Source organism: Gymnoscopelus braueri (assembly GCF_963280865.1).
Source record: "Gymnoscopelus braueri genome assembly, chromosome: 6".
Lineage (NCBI taxonomy): Eukaryota > Metazoa > Chordata > Actinopteri > Myctophiformes > Myctophidae > Gymnoscopelus > Gymnoscopelus braueri.
The window spans coordinates 31,563,304-31,579,698 of record NC_137607.1 but is presented as its reverse complement, the minus strand read 5'-3'; the positions used below and the strand labels follow the sequence as shown (position 1 = coordinate 31,579,698).

Here is a 16,395-nt window from a genome sequence, read left to right as displayed (position 1 = left end):
CCCTCCCCCATAGCATTCTCTAACTCATTAAAAAGAATGTCAATGCAAAATGTTTCATGAATTACAAACAAATTCAATGATTCTTCAAAATAATTTCTTAAAATATATTAATAAAAATCTAATAAATTCCATCAATTAGAAAACAAATGTTTAAGACGATGGCGATGTTGTGAGCTTGTAGATCTGCTATTTTTTTGTGAGCTTGTTGATCTGCTATTTTCACTTACTCTGGTCATCAAAGACATCAAATTTCTCTTTTGGGTCTGAGCTCAAAAGTTTGGCAACCAGTGCTCTAACTTGTCTTGCATGTGAACGTTGTTGGTGTTGTATATGGTCCCATGATCAGACAAGAAAAACACTATTCCATAACTATTCCCTGAATGCAAGAAGATCCAGTCTGAAAGTGGGTTTGTCCACAGAAATGTATTTATTTCCATAGACAGAACAACATCACAATACAGACAGACATTTGACATAGGACCTTCCTCCCAGTCCTCCTTCTGACCACTCACAAACTGGTTTCTAGGAACAAAAGACTTCTTGGGGTGGGCCTTCTCAATCAGCACAATGGATCACACAATCTGTCTAGGTTTTAACACATAACATTTATCTATCAAACTGTATTTTTTACACAAGCTCATATTATGAAATCATTGTTTTACATCTTATTATCTTCAAAATAAGACCACTCACATATGTTTTCAACCTTGTATGAATGATTTAGACAAAAAGAGATGATTTAAAAGGAATGGCATTATTCTTAGATTCAAGAAGAAAAGTTACATGAAACTAACTGGTTTCTTCCACCAACCACATTTCACCAATGTTCATTCTTGTGTACTTACTACAAAATAAGCTTTTACTGTGAAATAAGAATAATTACAATAATTCAATTTGAGTCTGCATGACTTCCTAGGGACAGAGGTTTTTTGGAGAGAGAGAGAGATAGAACAGATGCATTCACCTTAGCCATCACCCTTGCATAAAGACAATAGTATTGTAATCAGCCGCTTGGTAACAAAAGACTTGGCCCAGAAACTTGTTTTGGTTCACACTTAAAGCTGGGAGCTTCTGCTCCAGGACAAAGGCCAGGATCTTAAAGTGTTGACTGATCAACACATCAATAGCAGAGACATGCATCTATATTAAAATCTAAGGGTTTGCCACCCTGCTCTCTCATCCTCTTGAATCCAAAAGGTCACAATTTTCAGGCGAAGGCCTGAAAATTCCCACAATGTTATTAACCAATAATAAATGATAATATTACTTTTAGACTAGTCCTGGATATACCATATTGGACAACCACTGTCACTAAAAATTATTAGGATATTGGGGTGTAGCCTAAGGCTAGGGTGTATTTACACAAAATCACTGAGATTGGCTCTTTATCAGAATCAGAATCAGAATCAGAATCAGAATCAGTTTTATTGTCACATCACAGGTTTACAAGGTAAAAAAGTGGGTGAAATTCTTTTTTGTACATCGTTCCCATCGCAACGTTAGTTTCCATAGAAAGAAGAGGGGGGGGGGGGAGAAGAAGAGGGGGGGGGAGAAGAAGAGGGTGGGGGGCAGGTGGGAAGGAGATCAAAAACAAGAGAGCAACAGAAGGCCAGACAAGTTATCTACATATTTACAAATTACCTGAGATAATAAAAAAAACTAAAAAAACTAAACTAAGGTGCCTGAGCATAGCAGCAATGTATTGTATACTGTGCATGTTATACTTATACTGTGCATGATAGACAATGGACGTTAAGGTGCTTAGAGGAAAAGGAGCACAATAAAAAAAAGACCCAAAAAAAGTCAGTGCGTTATACAAGGGATTAAGGTGCAAAAGGTCAGTGCGTGTCCACCTAGAGTGGACTGACCCTAGTATAATCCGCATGTAGCTCCATGAGGGAGTGCAACAAAAAGTCATTTGTACCTGGTGTGGTCCACAGGTGTGTCCGAGGGGGGGCTAAAGTCCAAGTCATTGTCCCTGGTATAATCCACAGGTGTGTTCAGGAAGAGCCAGAAAAGTCTGCGCCGCCTGCTGTCAGGCTGCTGAACTCATCCAGGCTTATGCCCCATTCAGCATTCTGACAGCAGCTGGATTGAAACTACACCAAAATCTGGTGGTGCAACTCTTGATACTGCGGTAGAGCCCCTTGCCCGGTCGCGGTCGTTGTAGGGGGTTGAACAGTCTGTGACTTGGGTGGTGCTTGTCCTTGATGATGCGCTTGGCTTTGACCACGCACCGCTTTTTGTACAGTTCCTGGAGCGCTGGGAGCTCGATTCCCATTATCCGCTCTGCCGATCGCACTACTCGTTGTAGGCTGACCTTTTCTCGGGCAGTGCAGTTCCCGTACCAGGCCGTGACACAGCCTGTTAGGATGCCTTCAACAGAACTGTTGTAGTACAGCCTGAGGATGCGACGTCCTACTCCGAGCTTCTTCAGGCGGCGGAGCCAGTACAGTCGCTGCTGAGCCTTTTTCCTCACGTGTGTGGAGTGCGTCTCCCATTTGAGGTCCTCCTCGATGTGTACTCCGAGGAACTTGAACTCGCTGACCCTTTCCACTGCAGCACCGTCGATGAGGATGGGCGCATGGTCTCTCCGCGGCCTCCTGAAGTCCACGATCAGTTCTTTGGTCTTGTCGACGTTAAGAGAGAGGTTGTTCTCTATCTATCTGGGGTCTTCAAAACTTTTCAGGCCAGGGACCCCAATAACTGCAGAGATCGGCTAGCCACTAGATGAAGCACGGACCCCCAATATATTGTATGAAAGTGTGTTGCATATTAGACTAACTTTAACAAGTTAACCATAGTCAGCAAATCCAATGTATTCACAAAATACACAAAAAGATCAAATCAAAGGTTCAGAAAAGTGATCCGACTATGACTATATACTCTGTTAGGCTGTGCGTTCCACACCCGGTGTAACGGAGATACAATTTATATTCCTTTTAGGCCATTGATTTCTCGATTATTTATTCATTATACATTTACATTTAGTATTCATCTTACTTCAGTTATGTTATATGACTGTATGCTGATGTGTCTGAATGTATGTCCTAGCAAGGGAAGTACATTTATTCTGATATATGTCTTAGGAGTTTAGTACACCGTCAGTGTAGTTATTAAGTAGCAGGCTCATACAGCAAGGTCATGCAGCTATTCCTCTGTAGGCAAGCTTCAGACCTAGACAGCAAGAAGACAAGTTATAAGGTTTTATGAATGCAAGGAGAATGTTTCTCGTATCAGGCGTCAGTATTTTGGCTATAGGGCAGTATATGGCCTCGGCATATAGCAGTGGGCCTTCCATTCTCAGTCGATGAGAGCACATGTTCATAGTTGGTCAGGTTAGTGTCGCCACTTTTGGATGCCGAGCGCGGAGCAGCACATTTCATTGCAAGGCAGTTAGGCAGAATTGACCTTCCATACTCAAGTGCCGAGAACACATCTTTTGGTCAGACAGAAGGAATGTCAGTCCTCAGAATTATCCTAAAAATGTATCCTTGTAGAATCTGTATTTAGGCTTCCGCAACATCCAGATCGGTGTCAGACTCCTGTTGCCTTCCGAGGCAGCCGGACCCTGTCCACCTTTCCTTCTTCCATCTCCTTCCATCCCTTTCTTTTTCCTTTCTATTCTTTACTCTTATTTTATCATTATTTTATCTGTCATTGATATATTTCTCATTATTATATTACATAGGAATTATATTCATATTATTGTCATCTTTTGTATTGAATAAATCTTCTAAAATGCATATTGGTATCAACTCTTCATTCTCTCACTGAGGAAATGTTAAATTTCCACAACACCTGGACAGCAATGTGGCGAAAGGTTCTGTCTAATGGTTGTGTTTTGGAGCCTGGGAGGCTCAGAGCATGTTCTTGTGTGGCTGACTATGCAGGTGGGTGCTTCGCCATCTGACATATGGTGGAGGGAGCATATCCTGCAGGTCAGTGGGCAGTGGCGGGTGTGCATTTTGTACACTACAGGACTGTAGCAGCAGCTACAGTGGTGTTCAGCTGGTGGTGACCAATAAGGAAGTGCAGGTCAGGCTGTGATGGAATACTCTTTCTTTCTTTTTTGAACATAGATGTTCATTTGCCTTTCTGCATCAGTGAAATCTTACAGAGTCATCTTTTGTCTTAGCCTGACACTCAGCCTGAATTTTCATTTCGTTTCACTCCATTATTCAGTCTGAAAGCCCTCTCAGTGCAGACGTTTTCTGAGGTGGGGGCGTGGCCAAAGTTGGACTCTTTGGCGATTGGTTCATACTGGATTATCCCGATCCCGATTCGTCGTACAGATTTTCAACCGAGAAACCCCCGCCTTCGACACTGTCACCAGACCCTGAATGCGAGGCAACTGGCAAGCGATTCAGGGGGTGGAGCCAGGCTACTTTTGTCTGCAAACAAACCAAAATTAAAACAAGCAACAAGAGAAAAAAAAAGGGGAAAAAATGACAATTCGGCAAACATATAAACAGAAATTTAAAGCTAAGATGTAAGATATTTTGATAAGATGTACTCAAAATAAAAATACACATAAGTATAGCAAGACATTAGCATGGCACATATACAGTATTTACACAAAAACGTAAACTCTTATAGGGAAGTTAAAAAATGTTTTAAAACGTGTCGTACTTCATCTGGAGCTTAGCAGTATTTTTTCCATAGTATACACTCTCCACAACCTCTCATGCCATTGATTAATTGTAGTGGTCGCAGCCAGGATAGGGTGATAATTTATTTTGCTACCAGGAATCCTCTTTCTTGAGAGTGTCATGAACTTGCACTTTGATGGTTCAATGTCTCAAAGGTGGTCTTCCATCGGTCTCCCAAGATGGTTATTTGTTGGAAATCCCAGTTAACGCTAGCCTCCACTTCTGCCCTATCTGGAGAGATTCGTATGTGTACATGTACAGCTCGTTCTCACACACTTCAACCAGGTCATCGATGAAGATGGAGAATAGGACGGGACCGAGGAGGATTGAGTCTTGTGGTACTGAGGCATTGATAGAACAGGGTTCTGAGGCCTGGCCTGGTAGATGACATCAAAATGTCATCATCAACACATCATCGGAAACATGTTTGTATTGGTGAGCAGGTCTGATATGTGTTACCACTCAAAAAACATAACGTTGTTTGACACAGAGACCAACTGCTGGTTGAGCACGTCTGCACAGCATCTTCCAGAACAATGCTGAAGTCATTCAACCTTTGCCTACAATGGAGGGCTGTACATATTTGGTGGCTACAGCTGTAATACGACTTCAATGATCAGTGGAAATTCAACCCATAGTCCTTCTCCTGGAAGAAGGTTGAGCCTAAGGGATAAACCCGGGTTCAATGTATAGGATGTGCTATGGTGGGAGATCATTCTCTTTGGAGGAATACCTGTACATCTTAGATTTAAGTCCTAGTCTGAAGACGCTATCCAAGCTAGCTGTTATTCAGTACGGTCTGGAGTAGTCGGAACTCCCACACAACATCAGGTGGGAACTGGCAGCCATGCCTACCAATAGCAACAAAGCTTTCCTATGCAGCGGAGGGGGGAGGGGCACAGAGGGAGACGGACAGAGAGAGAGGTATTAGAGCTCTTCACTGATCAAATTAGAGCTCTTCACTGATCAAAAATGACAGCTGAACCCCAATGGACCTGTGACATTTGGTCTGAGATCCAATTGGTTCTGAGTGACGGAACCGAACCCAAATAAATGGAGATCCGATTGGCTACGAGATTTATTTTCAAATGACAGAACCGAACCCAAAAGGACATGTGAAATTTGGTCAGAGATCTGAGTGGACCTGGCATTTATGTAGTGTCCAAGGTAGAAGGGCTTTAGGCTTTTTAAGGACAAGAAACAAATAACTTCTTTATTCTTTGGAGCATTATTCAGTGCACTCTGCAGCCCTCCAGAACAATAATACAGTCACACTCTCTCCACGTCACCGGTCTGCACCCTCTCTCATGCATGAACAATCAATCCTGGGCCTACACTAAGATGGACCCGTGAGATTCAATATTAAAGAACTGACCCGACTGTTGGGCATTTCCATACTGTACTGACAAACCTAATGATTTGAATTGCTGGCAAAAAATGCTGTTCTACCTGTACATGCCAGTTGTACAGTAGACTACTCCATGACAGAATCTAAGCAGCCATGAAGCAGCCTACAAGATAAGAGACAGTTGATTTAAATTGCATGTTTTCACCTTGATAAAGAAGGACTCCATGGTCACACACACCACGGTGCGCATGTTGACTTCATGTCATATATTTAGTTTGCGCTCTCCTCTCTGCTCTCCCAAGTCACTAAACTCACAGCAGGCACCCTGGCATGCATGCGCAGCATTGAATTCCACAACCACCCGTTTGCGGAATTCAATTTCATTTTGCTGAATGAAATTGAATTCCGCGACGCAGGTGGTTTACCAGGCTAGTGTTTGACTACCCAGAGCAGCCTTTGAATTGTTGGTATTTGTTCTCCTACTTTATAATATTTATATGCCCTGCCTTGGGACAGGTAAGACAGAGGCTTCTACACATGGGCATCATGTAGGCAGAAACTTTGTTACGCACACTAGGGGTGGTTTCCACTTATGTATTTATGAACATTGGTTTGGTTAGACAACATTGCAAAAGGGCAACAATATAAATCTAAAGTTGATGAATGGGTGATCTTTCCTGAGTGCATGAAATTGGTGATGTACCCTAGAGTACATCACAAGTACAAGAGTTTACTAAAGAGCTGGACAAACGAGGACACCCCTATTAATTATTATTAATAATTACTTATAGTTTCAGAATATAGAGATCTAACTTTTAAACCAAATATATGACAGCACCTATTAGGAACATGTGAAGAGGGAGCAGTCATAATGAAAAAACAATGGAACAACTTGCTCGAAGCAATTGCAAGGTGTTCTGTGTGAAAGTGTTTGTGTAAAGTTCAGTAAGCTTCAAGAGTACTCAGAGAAGAGAGATAGGGGGAGAGGTCATATCCCAGAGAGGTGCACTTGTTTTCTCATTTCGGACGTTCCGAGTGGCCGGTGTTTGTAAAAAAAAAAGAATTCTATTGGTAGCCAGCTGTAAAGGACATGTCAAGTCTTGTTTTTCTTTTTTCTGTTCTGGCATTCTGGGCAGTGAGATCCTAGGATCATCATAATCAACCGCTCTCATGCATAAAATTACACTTACGCATGACCTTGTATTCTGAAATAAATATTGATCTTGGGTTCTGAGAAATGAATTTATTCAAGAATGACATGACAATAATTACCTTTCAAAAACAATAAGCTCTCTGGCTTCAGTATTTCACTTGTACAACACTCAATTTGGAATATAAAAATACAGTCTCAAGATCGTAACCGTACCAATTGTATCCAATCAGGAGAGAGGACTCATACAGGATACAGATTAAACAAGTGAAATTGGAAGTAATGACACAAAGAAATGAGCAGACAAAATTAGAACTGGAACAATATAAAATTGAAGCTGATAAATGGGTAATCTCTCCTGATTGGTTGAAAATGTATTTTATGTTTATTAAAGAGCCGAAGAGACGGGAGATGATTACTATCCGAGAATAGTGCTTTAACCTTTTAACAAAAAAAAATCACTCACCCTACCTTTAATAACAATGAATATAGCTGCAAGCAGCAATAACGGGGGCCAAGTCATATGCAACTAGAAAATGTGCTCCTCGGAGCACAGGTCTCCGCCAGGCGAGTACTGTTCCTGATTAATCCTGTCTTACCTATTTATATTACATATTGTGATGTCACGTGAAGCTTGACCAATGTTAGCTTGGCTGAGACGGACACACACACACACGGAGGGTAAACAAGACCAGGAGACCTGGTTCTGCCAGACCCAGAATAAATTCCTTTTCCTTTTATGCCCCTGTATGGACGAAAGGGGGACGAAATTGGCTGACTCTATTCAGCACTGTGATTGGCTAGCGAGACACATGATGACATTAATAACCTATAAATAGGATTATGCACTTCAAAAAATCTTTTTTTTTTAAAGTGAGCTCCATCACTATGGGGGACGAAACTTGAACCCTCTTTTATGCCCATGTATGGACGAAATAGGGACAAAGCCTCATGTAGGCCGACCCCTTGGGTCTGGCAAACATACTCTCCACCATGCCTTCGGCCTGGCGGAGACAATAAGCCATATGCAAAACACAATAAGCAATATGCGTAATAAGCCATAGAAATGGAATAGACTGAATTATAGAGAAAGGTATTCAATTCAACAAAGCATAAAACATTAACACAATAATACATGTCATCAGCAAAGCGACAGAATGTGGTTAAAAGGCTTCATATTCCAACAGTTGATGTTGGGGATGCCCTTCTACCACTGTAAGAAGTTTGAGAAAAAATAGGTATTGCTTTTAGGCCTAAAATATGAAATTAGCTATTCAGTGCCACCATTTTGGTGTCACTGGTCAATAATTGAGGTCAAGTTGGAACTCCATATTTGGGCAAGACTGATGTCTTATTGATGCCGTCAGTTTGTTGTGACTCCGTACTCCATGACTGCATGCACAAGAAATGTGCTGCAGATTGGTCTAGCAGTTTGCGAAATTAGCCCCGGACACTGACACACGCACGACAGGCACTTAACAGAGACTAGACTTCTTCTGGACGCTAGCCTCCAACACAGCCATGCCATAGAAATATTGATTAGGGAACTCTGGCTGAATTAAGTCTGACTGACGCTGTCCAATCAGAGTGCATTGGAGGGGTGACATCATCAAATGACGCAAAGAACTGGTGAGCATAAAATACATGTTACAGGCTCACTTTGATTTACGTGAGAGAATAACGCTTTGTAGAGTTTTGGAAGAGATCACATTTAAACTGTCTTTCAACTGTTTTTTCAACCAATCAATTGGTGAAGAAGCACACATTAAAGAAAGGTTGAGTGATAGCTTTGCATTTAATTGTGCAGTTTAAAGGTTGGGGTGTCAAATTAGTTGTATTTGACCAGACCGTTGGGCACAGTGCGTCACAATGAGTGGAGGGACGCCGTATCTGGGAAGTAAAATCAGCCTAATCTCAAAGGCAGAGATTCGCTACGAGGGAATCCTCTATACTATAGATCCTGAGAATTCCACCATCGCACTCGCCAAAGTGCGTTCTTTTGGCACAGAGGTTCGTCCCACTGATAGGCCCATCCCACCCAGAGATGAGATCTTTGAGTACATCATCTTCAGAGGAAGCGACATTAAGGACCTGCTTGTGTGTGAGCCACCTAAACCAACATCTTCTCTGCTTCAGGACCCTGCTATCATCCAGTCCTCCATGGTCTCAGGTCCACCATCTTCCACTGCCTCAGCCCCATTCCAGTCTCCTGGTTCCTATGGCCCCTTCAACATGGGCCCAGTTCCCCAATACAGACAGTTCAACCACCCACTGTTTAGAGTGCCCTCATTTGTGAATGACCCATGCACAGCAGCAACAGCTACCCAGTACCAGGGCAGTGCAATTGGCTCACAGGTGTTACAAGCCACCTCGTTGGCACCACCTCCTGGCTTCACTTCTCTGGCGCCAGGGCTAGGACGCAGGAACCCTGCTCATGGCCATACAGTCCATACCATTGCTAACCGCGGAGCTCAGAAGGCTCATCATCAGGACAGCACGGACAGACGGGGCACAGATGTGCAGAAAGCCCGCAAGCCTGAGACTGATCAGGTTCGAGGTGAAGGCAGGGATACCTCTAAACGTTCCACAGCAGCTGCTGGTGATCAGGCTAACCGGCGTGGTCGAGGAGGTGGCCACCGTGGTCGGGGACGTTTCAATGTACGTCGCGACGAACCCATGAAGTTTGACAAAGACTTTGACTTTGAGGGCGCAAACGCCCAGTTCAATAAGGAGGTCGATACAGAGCTTCAGAACAAACTGAAGCTGAAAGATGACAAGCCAGAGGAGAAGGTGGTGGTGAATGTTGGAGAGGATACAGATGAGTCAGACGTTGAGACCCAGAACAGTGAAGAGAATGCTGATGAAAACGGAGACCCACTGGGCCCCAACTGTTACTATGACAAGTCCAAGTCATTCTTTGACCACATATCCTCCTATGATGACACCAGGAAAGCAAATGAAAAATCTGGAGGCTTGGGGTTCCCAAAGGAGCGTAGACAGACTTGGGCTGAGGAGAGGCGGATGAACTCTGAGACGTTTGGTATCCCCTCACGTCAGAACCGAGGCCGTTTGGGTTACAGTGGTCGTGGTGGCATCAGTGTCCACAGGGACACAGGTCGCTCTAACAGCCCACCTCCCCATGGAGGCGGTGGCTGTACCGGGGCAGGGTACAGAAGCAGCCAGGGAGTTTGCTGACATACCAGAGTACAGGAAGGACAACAAAATGGCTGCATAGTACAGCTGGATTAATAATCAGTGAAAAGGTGCAAAAGCTATTAAACTAGATTTGATTCATACTTTTCTTACTAAATGAATGAAGATTGGGTACGAGCTGTGTATTTGTGGGTAGACCGCTTGAATGCAAATTCCTTTCCATTTATCGTGTCAACAATGGACAGCGCAGTCCGTCAGAGAAAATGGCAAGATCTCTGCAAATTACCAGGTGGCTCAATAATGTTTTTAAGTAATTTCAAGAGGGATATCTTTTTTTTCCAGCAATGATTTTTGTCTCCTCCCCTTCCCTATAAATCCATATTTTTGACATATTTTGTTTGTTGTTGAGGATTTGTTGTCACTGGAAGGGGAGGGGATAATAGCCTATAAAGTAACTTCAGCACCAAATTAGCCCACATTGGGTCTTGGTCACAGCTTTCTACCATCCAACCTCCCACTTACCCACCGTATCCATGTTTTCTTTGTTTTCACTCACTACATCTCCTGTGTTTCCATGTGGCATGGCTCTGAAAGAGCTAGCCATCTAAGAGTCTGTGTGTGTGTGTGTGTGTGTGTGTGTGTGTGTGTGTGTGTGTGTGTGTGTGTGTGTGTCTGTCTGTTTGTCCGGGGATAATCTCGCAAACAGCTGGACCGATCAGTGCCACATTTTGTGTGGCTCCACCAACTTCTTTCCACATACTGTATTTTATTGTTTTTTTTATATTTCATATTTAACTTCGTTTTTTAGTTTATGTATCTTCAGACACGTATGAAAGCAAAGAAAAAGATTATCTGCTGTCAGAGTGAATACTGTAGAACTTCTATAGGCTGGTTCCAGACCATAGACCCCGCCCACTCTCTGAGTGGACTGCCTCTCTTGGTCTGGTGTTGTAATGTGAACCTAGGATTTATTCGGTACAAAAAGTACCCTCCAATGAGAGTCGGAGGTGGGGGTGGAGATCCCTTGTGATTGGTTTAGGAAAATTCAGTAGTCTGCATGACGAGTCATCTAGCAAGAGTCTGTGTGTGTGCAAACTGCTGGACTGATCAGTGCCAAATGTCTTGTGCACATTGACAGTAGGACAAGGAAGCTACTCCATGCTTTTTATTTTCACATTATCCGTATAGTATATTTTTTTACTACGTTTTTAATTTTATTATATATATAATAATGTAATAATTGAAGTGAATGGAGGTTGGAATCAGCCCGGAACCTTGACCAAATATGGAGTCCGACCGATCGACTTCAAACTTGGTGGACCTCTGAGGAACTGAAGGAGTGATATGCCGAGTGGAAATTTGGATTGGCGGTATCTATAAATCCACAGATCTCCATATGTCTGTCTCCTTTTTATGCCCATATATGGAGATCTCGGCATCTGTCTGTCTGTGTCCCTTTCATGTCCATATATGGGGAGATCCCTTATCTCATCTACATAGTACTGACATCAACAGGTACAAAAGGTACTTCAACAATAATTCATAAGAAGGTGATGTTATTCACACTGTATGCATCATGTTAACCTTTCTCATATCAGTAACATAAACACAGGTACAGATGGACCATTATCTGTCTATATTATTACTCCACTCTTGATCAGGCAGAATTTCAAAATTGTATTTAGAATTCATGCCATCTGTCCTGAGATGCTGATGATCGTAGATATGAATTATACCGATTATGTATGGCTCATGTTTCCCATCTAGGCAAGCTAGATTTCAGAATGAAGTTTAATTTCTCCACAGTCTAGTACGGGCAAAGAATATTTGCAAATAAGTGTTCCCTTTTTTTCTTTGCTTATCAGAATCAGAATCAGAATCAGAATCAGTTTTATTGTCACATCACAGGTTTACAAGGTAAAAAAGTGGGTGAAATTCTTTTTTGTACATCGTTCCCATCGCAACGTTAGTTTCCATAGAAAGAAGAGGGGGGGGGGGGGGAGAAGAAGAGGGTGGGGGGCAGGTGGGAAGGAGATCAAAACAAGAGAGCAACAGAAGGCCAGACAAGTTATCTACATATTTACAAATTACCTGAGATAATAAAAAGACTAAAAAAACTAAACTAAGGTGCCTGAGCATAGCAGCAATGTATTGTATACTGTGCATGTTATACTTATACTGTGCATGATAGACAATGGACGTTAAGGTGCTTAGAGGAAAAGGAGCACAATAAAAAAAGACCAAAAAAAAAAGTCAGTGCGTTATACAAGGGATTAAGGTGCAAAAAGGTCAGTGCGTGTCCACCTAGAGTGGACTGACCCTAGTATAATCCGCAAGTAGCTCCATGAGGGAGTGCAACAAAAAGTCATTTGTACCTGGTGTAGTCCACAGGTGTGTCCGAGGGGGGGCTAAAGTCCAAGTCATTGTCCCTGGTATAATCCACAGGTGTGTTCAGGAAGAGCCAGAAAAGTCTGCGCCGCCTGCTGTCAGGCTGCTGAACAAGGCCCATGCCTCATCCAGGCTTATGCCCCATTCAGCATTCTGACAGCAGCTGGATTGAAACTACACCAAAACCTGGTGGTGGAACTCTTGATACTGCGGTAGAGCCCCTTGCCCGGTCGCGGTCGTTGTAGGGGGTTGAACAGTCTGTGACTTGGGTGGTGCTTGTCCTTGATGATGCGCTTGGCTTTGACCACGCACCGCTTTTTGTACAGTTCCTGGAGCGCTGGGAGCTCGATTCCCATTATCCGCTCTGCCGATCGCACTACTCGTTGTAGGCTGATCTTTTCTCGGGCAGTGCAGTTCCCGTACCAGGCCGTGACACAGCCTGTTAGGATGCCTTCAACAGAACTGTTGTAGTACAGCCTGAGGATGCGACGTCCTACTCCGAGCTTCTTCAGGCGGCGGAGCCAGTACAGTCGCTGCTGAGCCTTTTTCCTCACGTGTGTGGAGTGCGTCTCCCATTTGAGGTCCTCCTCGATGTGTACTCCGAGGAACTTGAACTCGCTGACCCTTTCCACTGCAGCACCGTCGATGAGGATGGGCGCATGGTCTCTCCGCGGCCTCCTGAAGTCCACGATCAGTTCTTTGGTCTTGTCGACGTTAAGAGAGAGGTTGTTCTCCCGGCACCAGTGTGCCAGTGATTTGATCTCCTCTTATGTGGCTTATGTGGTGAAGCATTTTGTTTGCCAAAAAGTTAAAATTATTTTTTTAAGCTTTCCCAAGAGCTACATACTAAGAAAACCCAAAACCAGTTTGGCAAAATGGTGAACTTTAATGTAGACCAAATTTGTGGCATCATGGACAAGAAGGCCAATATCCGTAACATGTCTGTTATTGGGCACTTTGACTACGGAAAGTCTACCTTGACAGACTTGCTGGTGTCAAATGCTGGCATCATCGTTTCACTGACACGTGCAAAGACGAGCAGGAACACTGCATCCCTAACAAGTCCACTGCCATCTCTTTGTACTATGAGCTGAGTGAGAATGACATGGCCTTTATCAAGCATGCAGAGCATTGGTTTCCTGATCAACGTGATTGATTCCCCAGGGAATGTTGACTTCTCTGAAGTGACTGCAGCTCTCCTCGTCACTGATGGAGCCCTGGTTGTTGTGGATTGTGTGTCTGGTGTTAGTGTGAGCATATTAAGCCCATCCTGATGATGAACTAGATGGACCATGCCTTGCTGGAGCTGCAGTTGGACCCCAAGAAGCTTCACCAGACATTCCAACGTGATAGATCTATAAATATATATTCATCAATCTGATAAAGATATATATCATTTGTATGTGCTTGTTCATGTTTGCTAGCCAACCTGCCTCTTGTGTGTCAGTTTGGTTGAACTTCCAAGGTCCCTCAGGCAGTGCCTGCAACTTTGTTTATGTCTGATGGGCTCGATCTGGTATGTAAACAATATTATTATAGCAGGTTAATATCGGATTGTTTACAGTTTTGATGTCATGATGAACTTGGGTGCCAGGGAAATGAAGCAAGATGGCCACAGCTGACGCTCACGTGATGACGGAAGGCGTTAACCCACGTTATGTGTATAAAACTATGTCTCTGTTTAAAACATCAGAAGAACATATCTGGAACCATGCTTTTCTGACGCTTGTAAGATCTCTTCTCTGGAATAAATCCAAATACTATTATAACTAGAAGTGTCCTCCGTTTATTGATGTAATTATTTAATATACTGTCGGATAGATATGGACTGGTATTCACTAGGGAATAATAAAGCTATCACAACGTATAGTTGAGAATGTCAATGTCATCATCTCCACCTATGGAGAGGATGAGGGTGACCTATTGTATGGGTAACATTATGATCGACTTCACCTTCAAGCAATTTGCTGAGATGTATGCAACCACGTTTTCTGCCAAGAGCAATGCATCAATGACACCATTTGAGCACTGCAAGAAGGTGGAAGACATGGTAGACGTGGTATAAAAGCGTTGGATGGATATGGCAGTATGAAGGTGTGTGTGGGGGGGTGCGGTTATGGTGCATTGGTGTTATAAAGGTGGGGGGCGTTTGAGTGTCCGTCTGTCTGTCTGTCTGTCTATGAACAGCTAATCTCAGGAACCATTGGACTGATGATCAATTTGCATGCGCACTACAAGAATCTCTGCCCACAAATTTATTTTTTAGGACTAGTTACTTTTGTCGGGCCCTTTATACAGTTACACCTACGTTTTTGTATTGATCATCTTTGAGACACACATACAGGTATTTTGGGGCGTGGCCGAATCCGCCATTCCTTCACTGGGTGAAACAACACAGCATTCACCATTGGAATTGCATTACGGAACGCACACATTGTTACATTTTGTGGGTTTATTTCATCATAGCGCAACATATGGTGAAGTATTGTAGTGCAGGTCATTGCAACAACCACCGATCTTGTGAAAAAATGTAACCGAACCGCCAAATATTCTAAACTTTCCGTGATTCTGCCAATAATCATATTCTTTGAGACACATCCAAGTTTTGCCGGGTCAAACTAGGGGAATCACGTGACGTTGATCCCCTTCTCCTATTCACTCTTAGGACATGACGTATGTGTAGGCAGAAGAATAGATATATATGGTATTGATTCAGGCCCAGGTGGTTGGTTTTCCAAGGTTTGATAACAAGTTTGTGTATCACGGCACTATGGACATCACTTAAATCAAAGTGATTTTAAAAAAAGTTAAAAGTAAGATCTTAGGAACCTGAGAAAACAGAGTGCTGTTAGAGTTTTTGAGATACAGGATATAGAGTAGTTCAGGGTATATGTGTGTGAGTTTTTGTGTATGGGCTGGGAGATTATCCCTAAACTTCTTTGCCATTTTTTTTACTATTTTTAAAAACATTTTCAAATAGTTCAACTAGCCGATCTACATCGACACGTTGTGAGCTTGTAGATTGGCTATTTGAAAATGTTTTTTAAAATAGTAAAAAAAATAATAATAATAGGGATAATGGGTAAGGCACCGGTGAAAATAGGGCCCTTTTGGGTCTTTTATTTGAATGATCCACACTGTCACTCCGGATCAGAAGGTGGCGGTAATTGTAGCAAAAAGCCGCCATAAAAGAAGAGGAACGAGAAAGCGTGAGACAGTGGATCCACCCGAGCCTTTGTGTATGCTGCATGTCCTGCAGTGTTGCCATGTCTGCATATTATAAGCGACGTTGGGCTCGTTTTTTCTGTTAAGTTGCTTGTAAATATTGGTGGTTGCGTTTTTTTGGGCTTGTTTCTAAAGTGTAGTTGCTTATTTGGGCTTGTTTCCTAATGTTGTTTAAACCAGTGGTTGTCAAAAATGTTTGATGTCCTGGACCCCCAAATTAATAAGTATTTGTCCACCGACACCCCCATCTAAAAATATGTTATGCCAGGCAGGGACCCCAATGTCCCCCATACAATATTTGCGTTGTTAAAATATTGTGTTTCCCCCAAGATTTTATTTGCGACGCGTTGTGAACTTGTAGATCTGCTATTTTCAAATAGCCGATGTATCTGTTTAAAGTGCTCATGCATGTGGTCCATAGTCGCTTGTTTTCCTAGATCTGGTTGCTTGTTTCTCTCACAGAATCTGGCAACACTGAC

At 42.9% G+C, this 16,395-nt stretch overlaps 1 protein-coding gene across 1 annotated transcript; it reads left to right on the top strand.

The window, feature by feature from the left end:
- Window positions 1–9,019: 9,019 nt before the first annotated feature.
- LOC308086879 (protein LSM14 homolog A-like) lies at window positions 9,020–10,345 on the top strand (the record flags this gene model as incomplete). Its single annotated transcript, XM_080430522.1, has 1 exon — window positions 9,020–10,345. The coding sequence occupies one exon, from the start codon at window positions 9,020–9,022 to the stop codon at window positions 10,343–10,345; it is 1,326 nt and encodes a 441-aa protein (XP_080286648.1).
- Window positions 10,346–16,395: the final 6,050 nt, after the last annotated feature.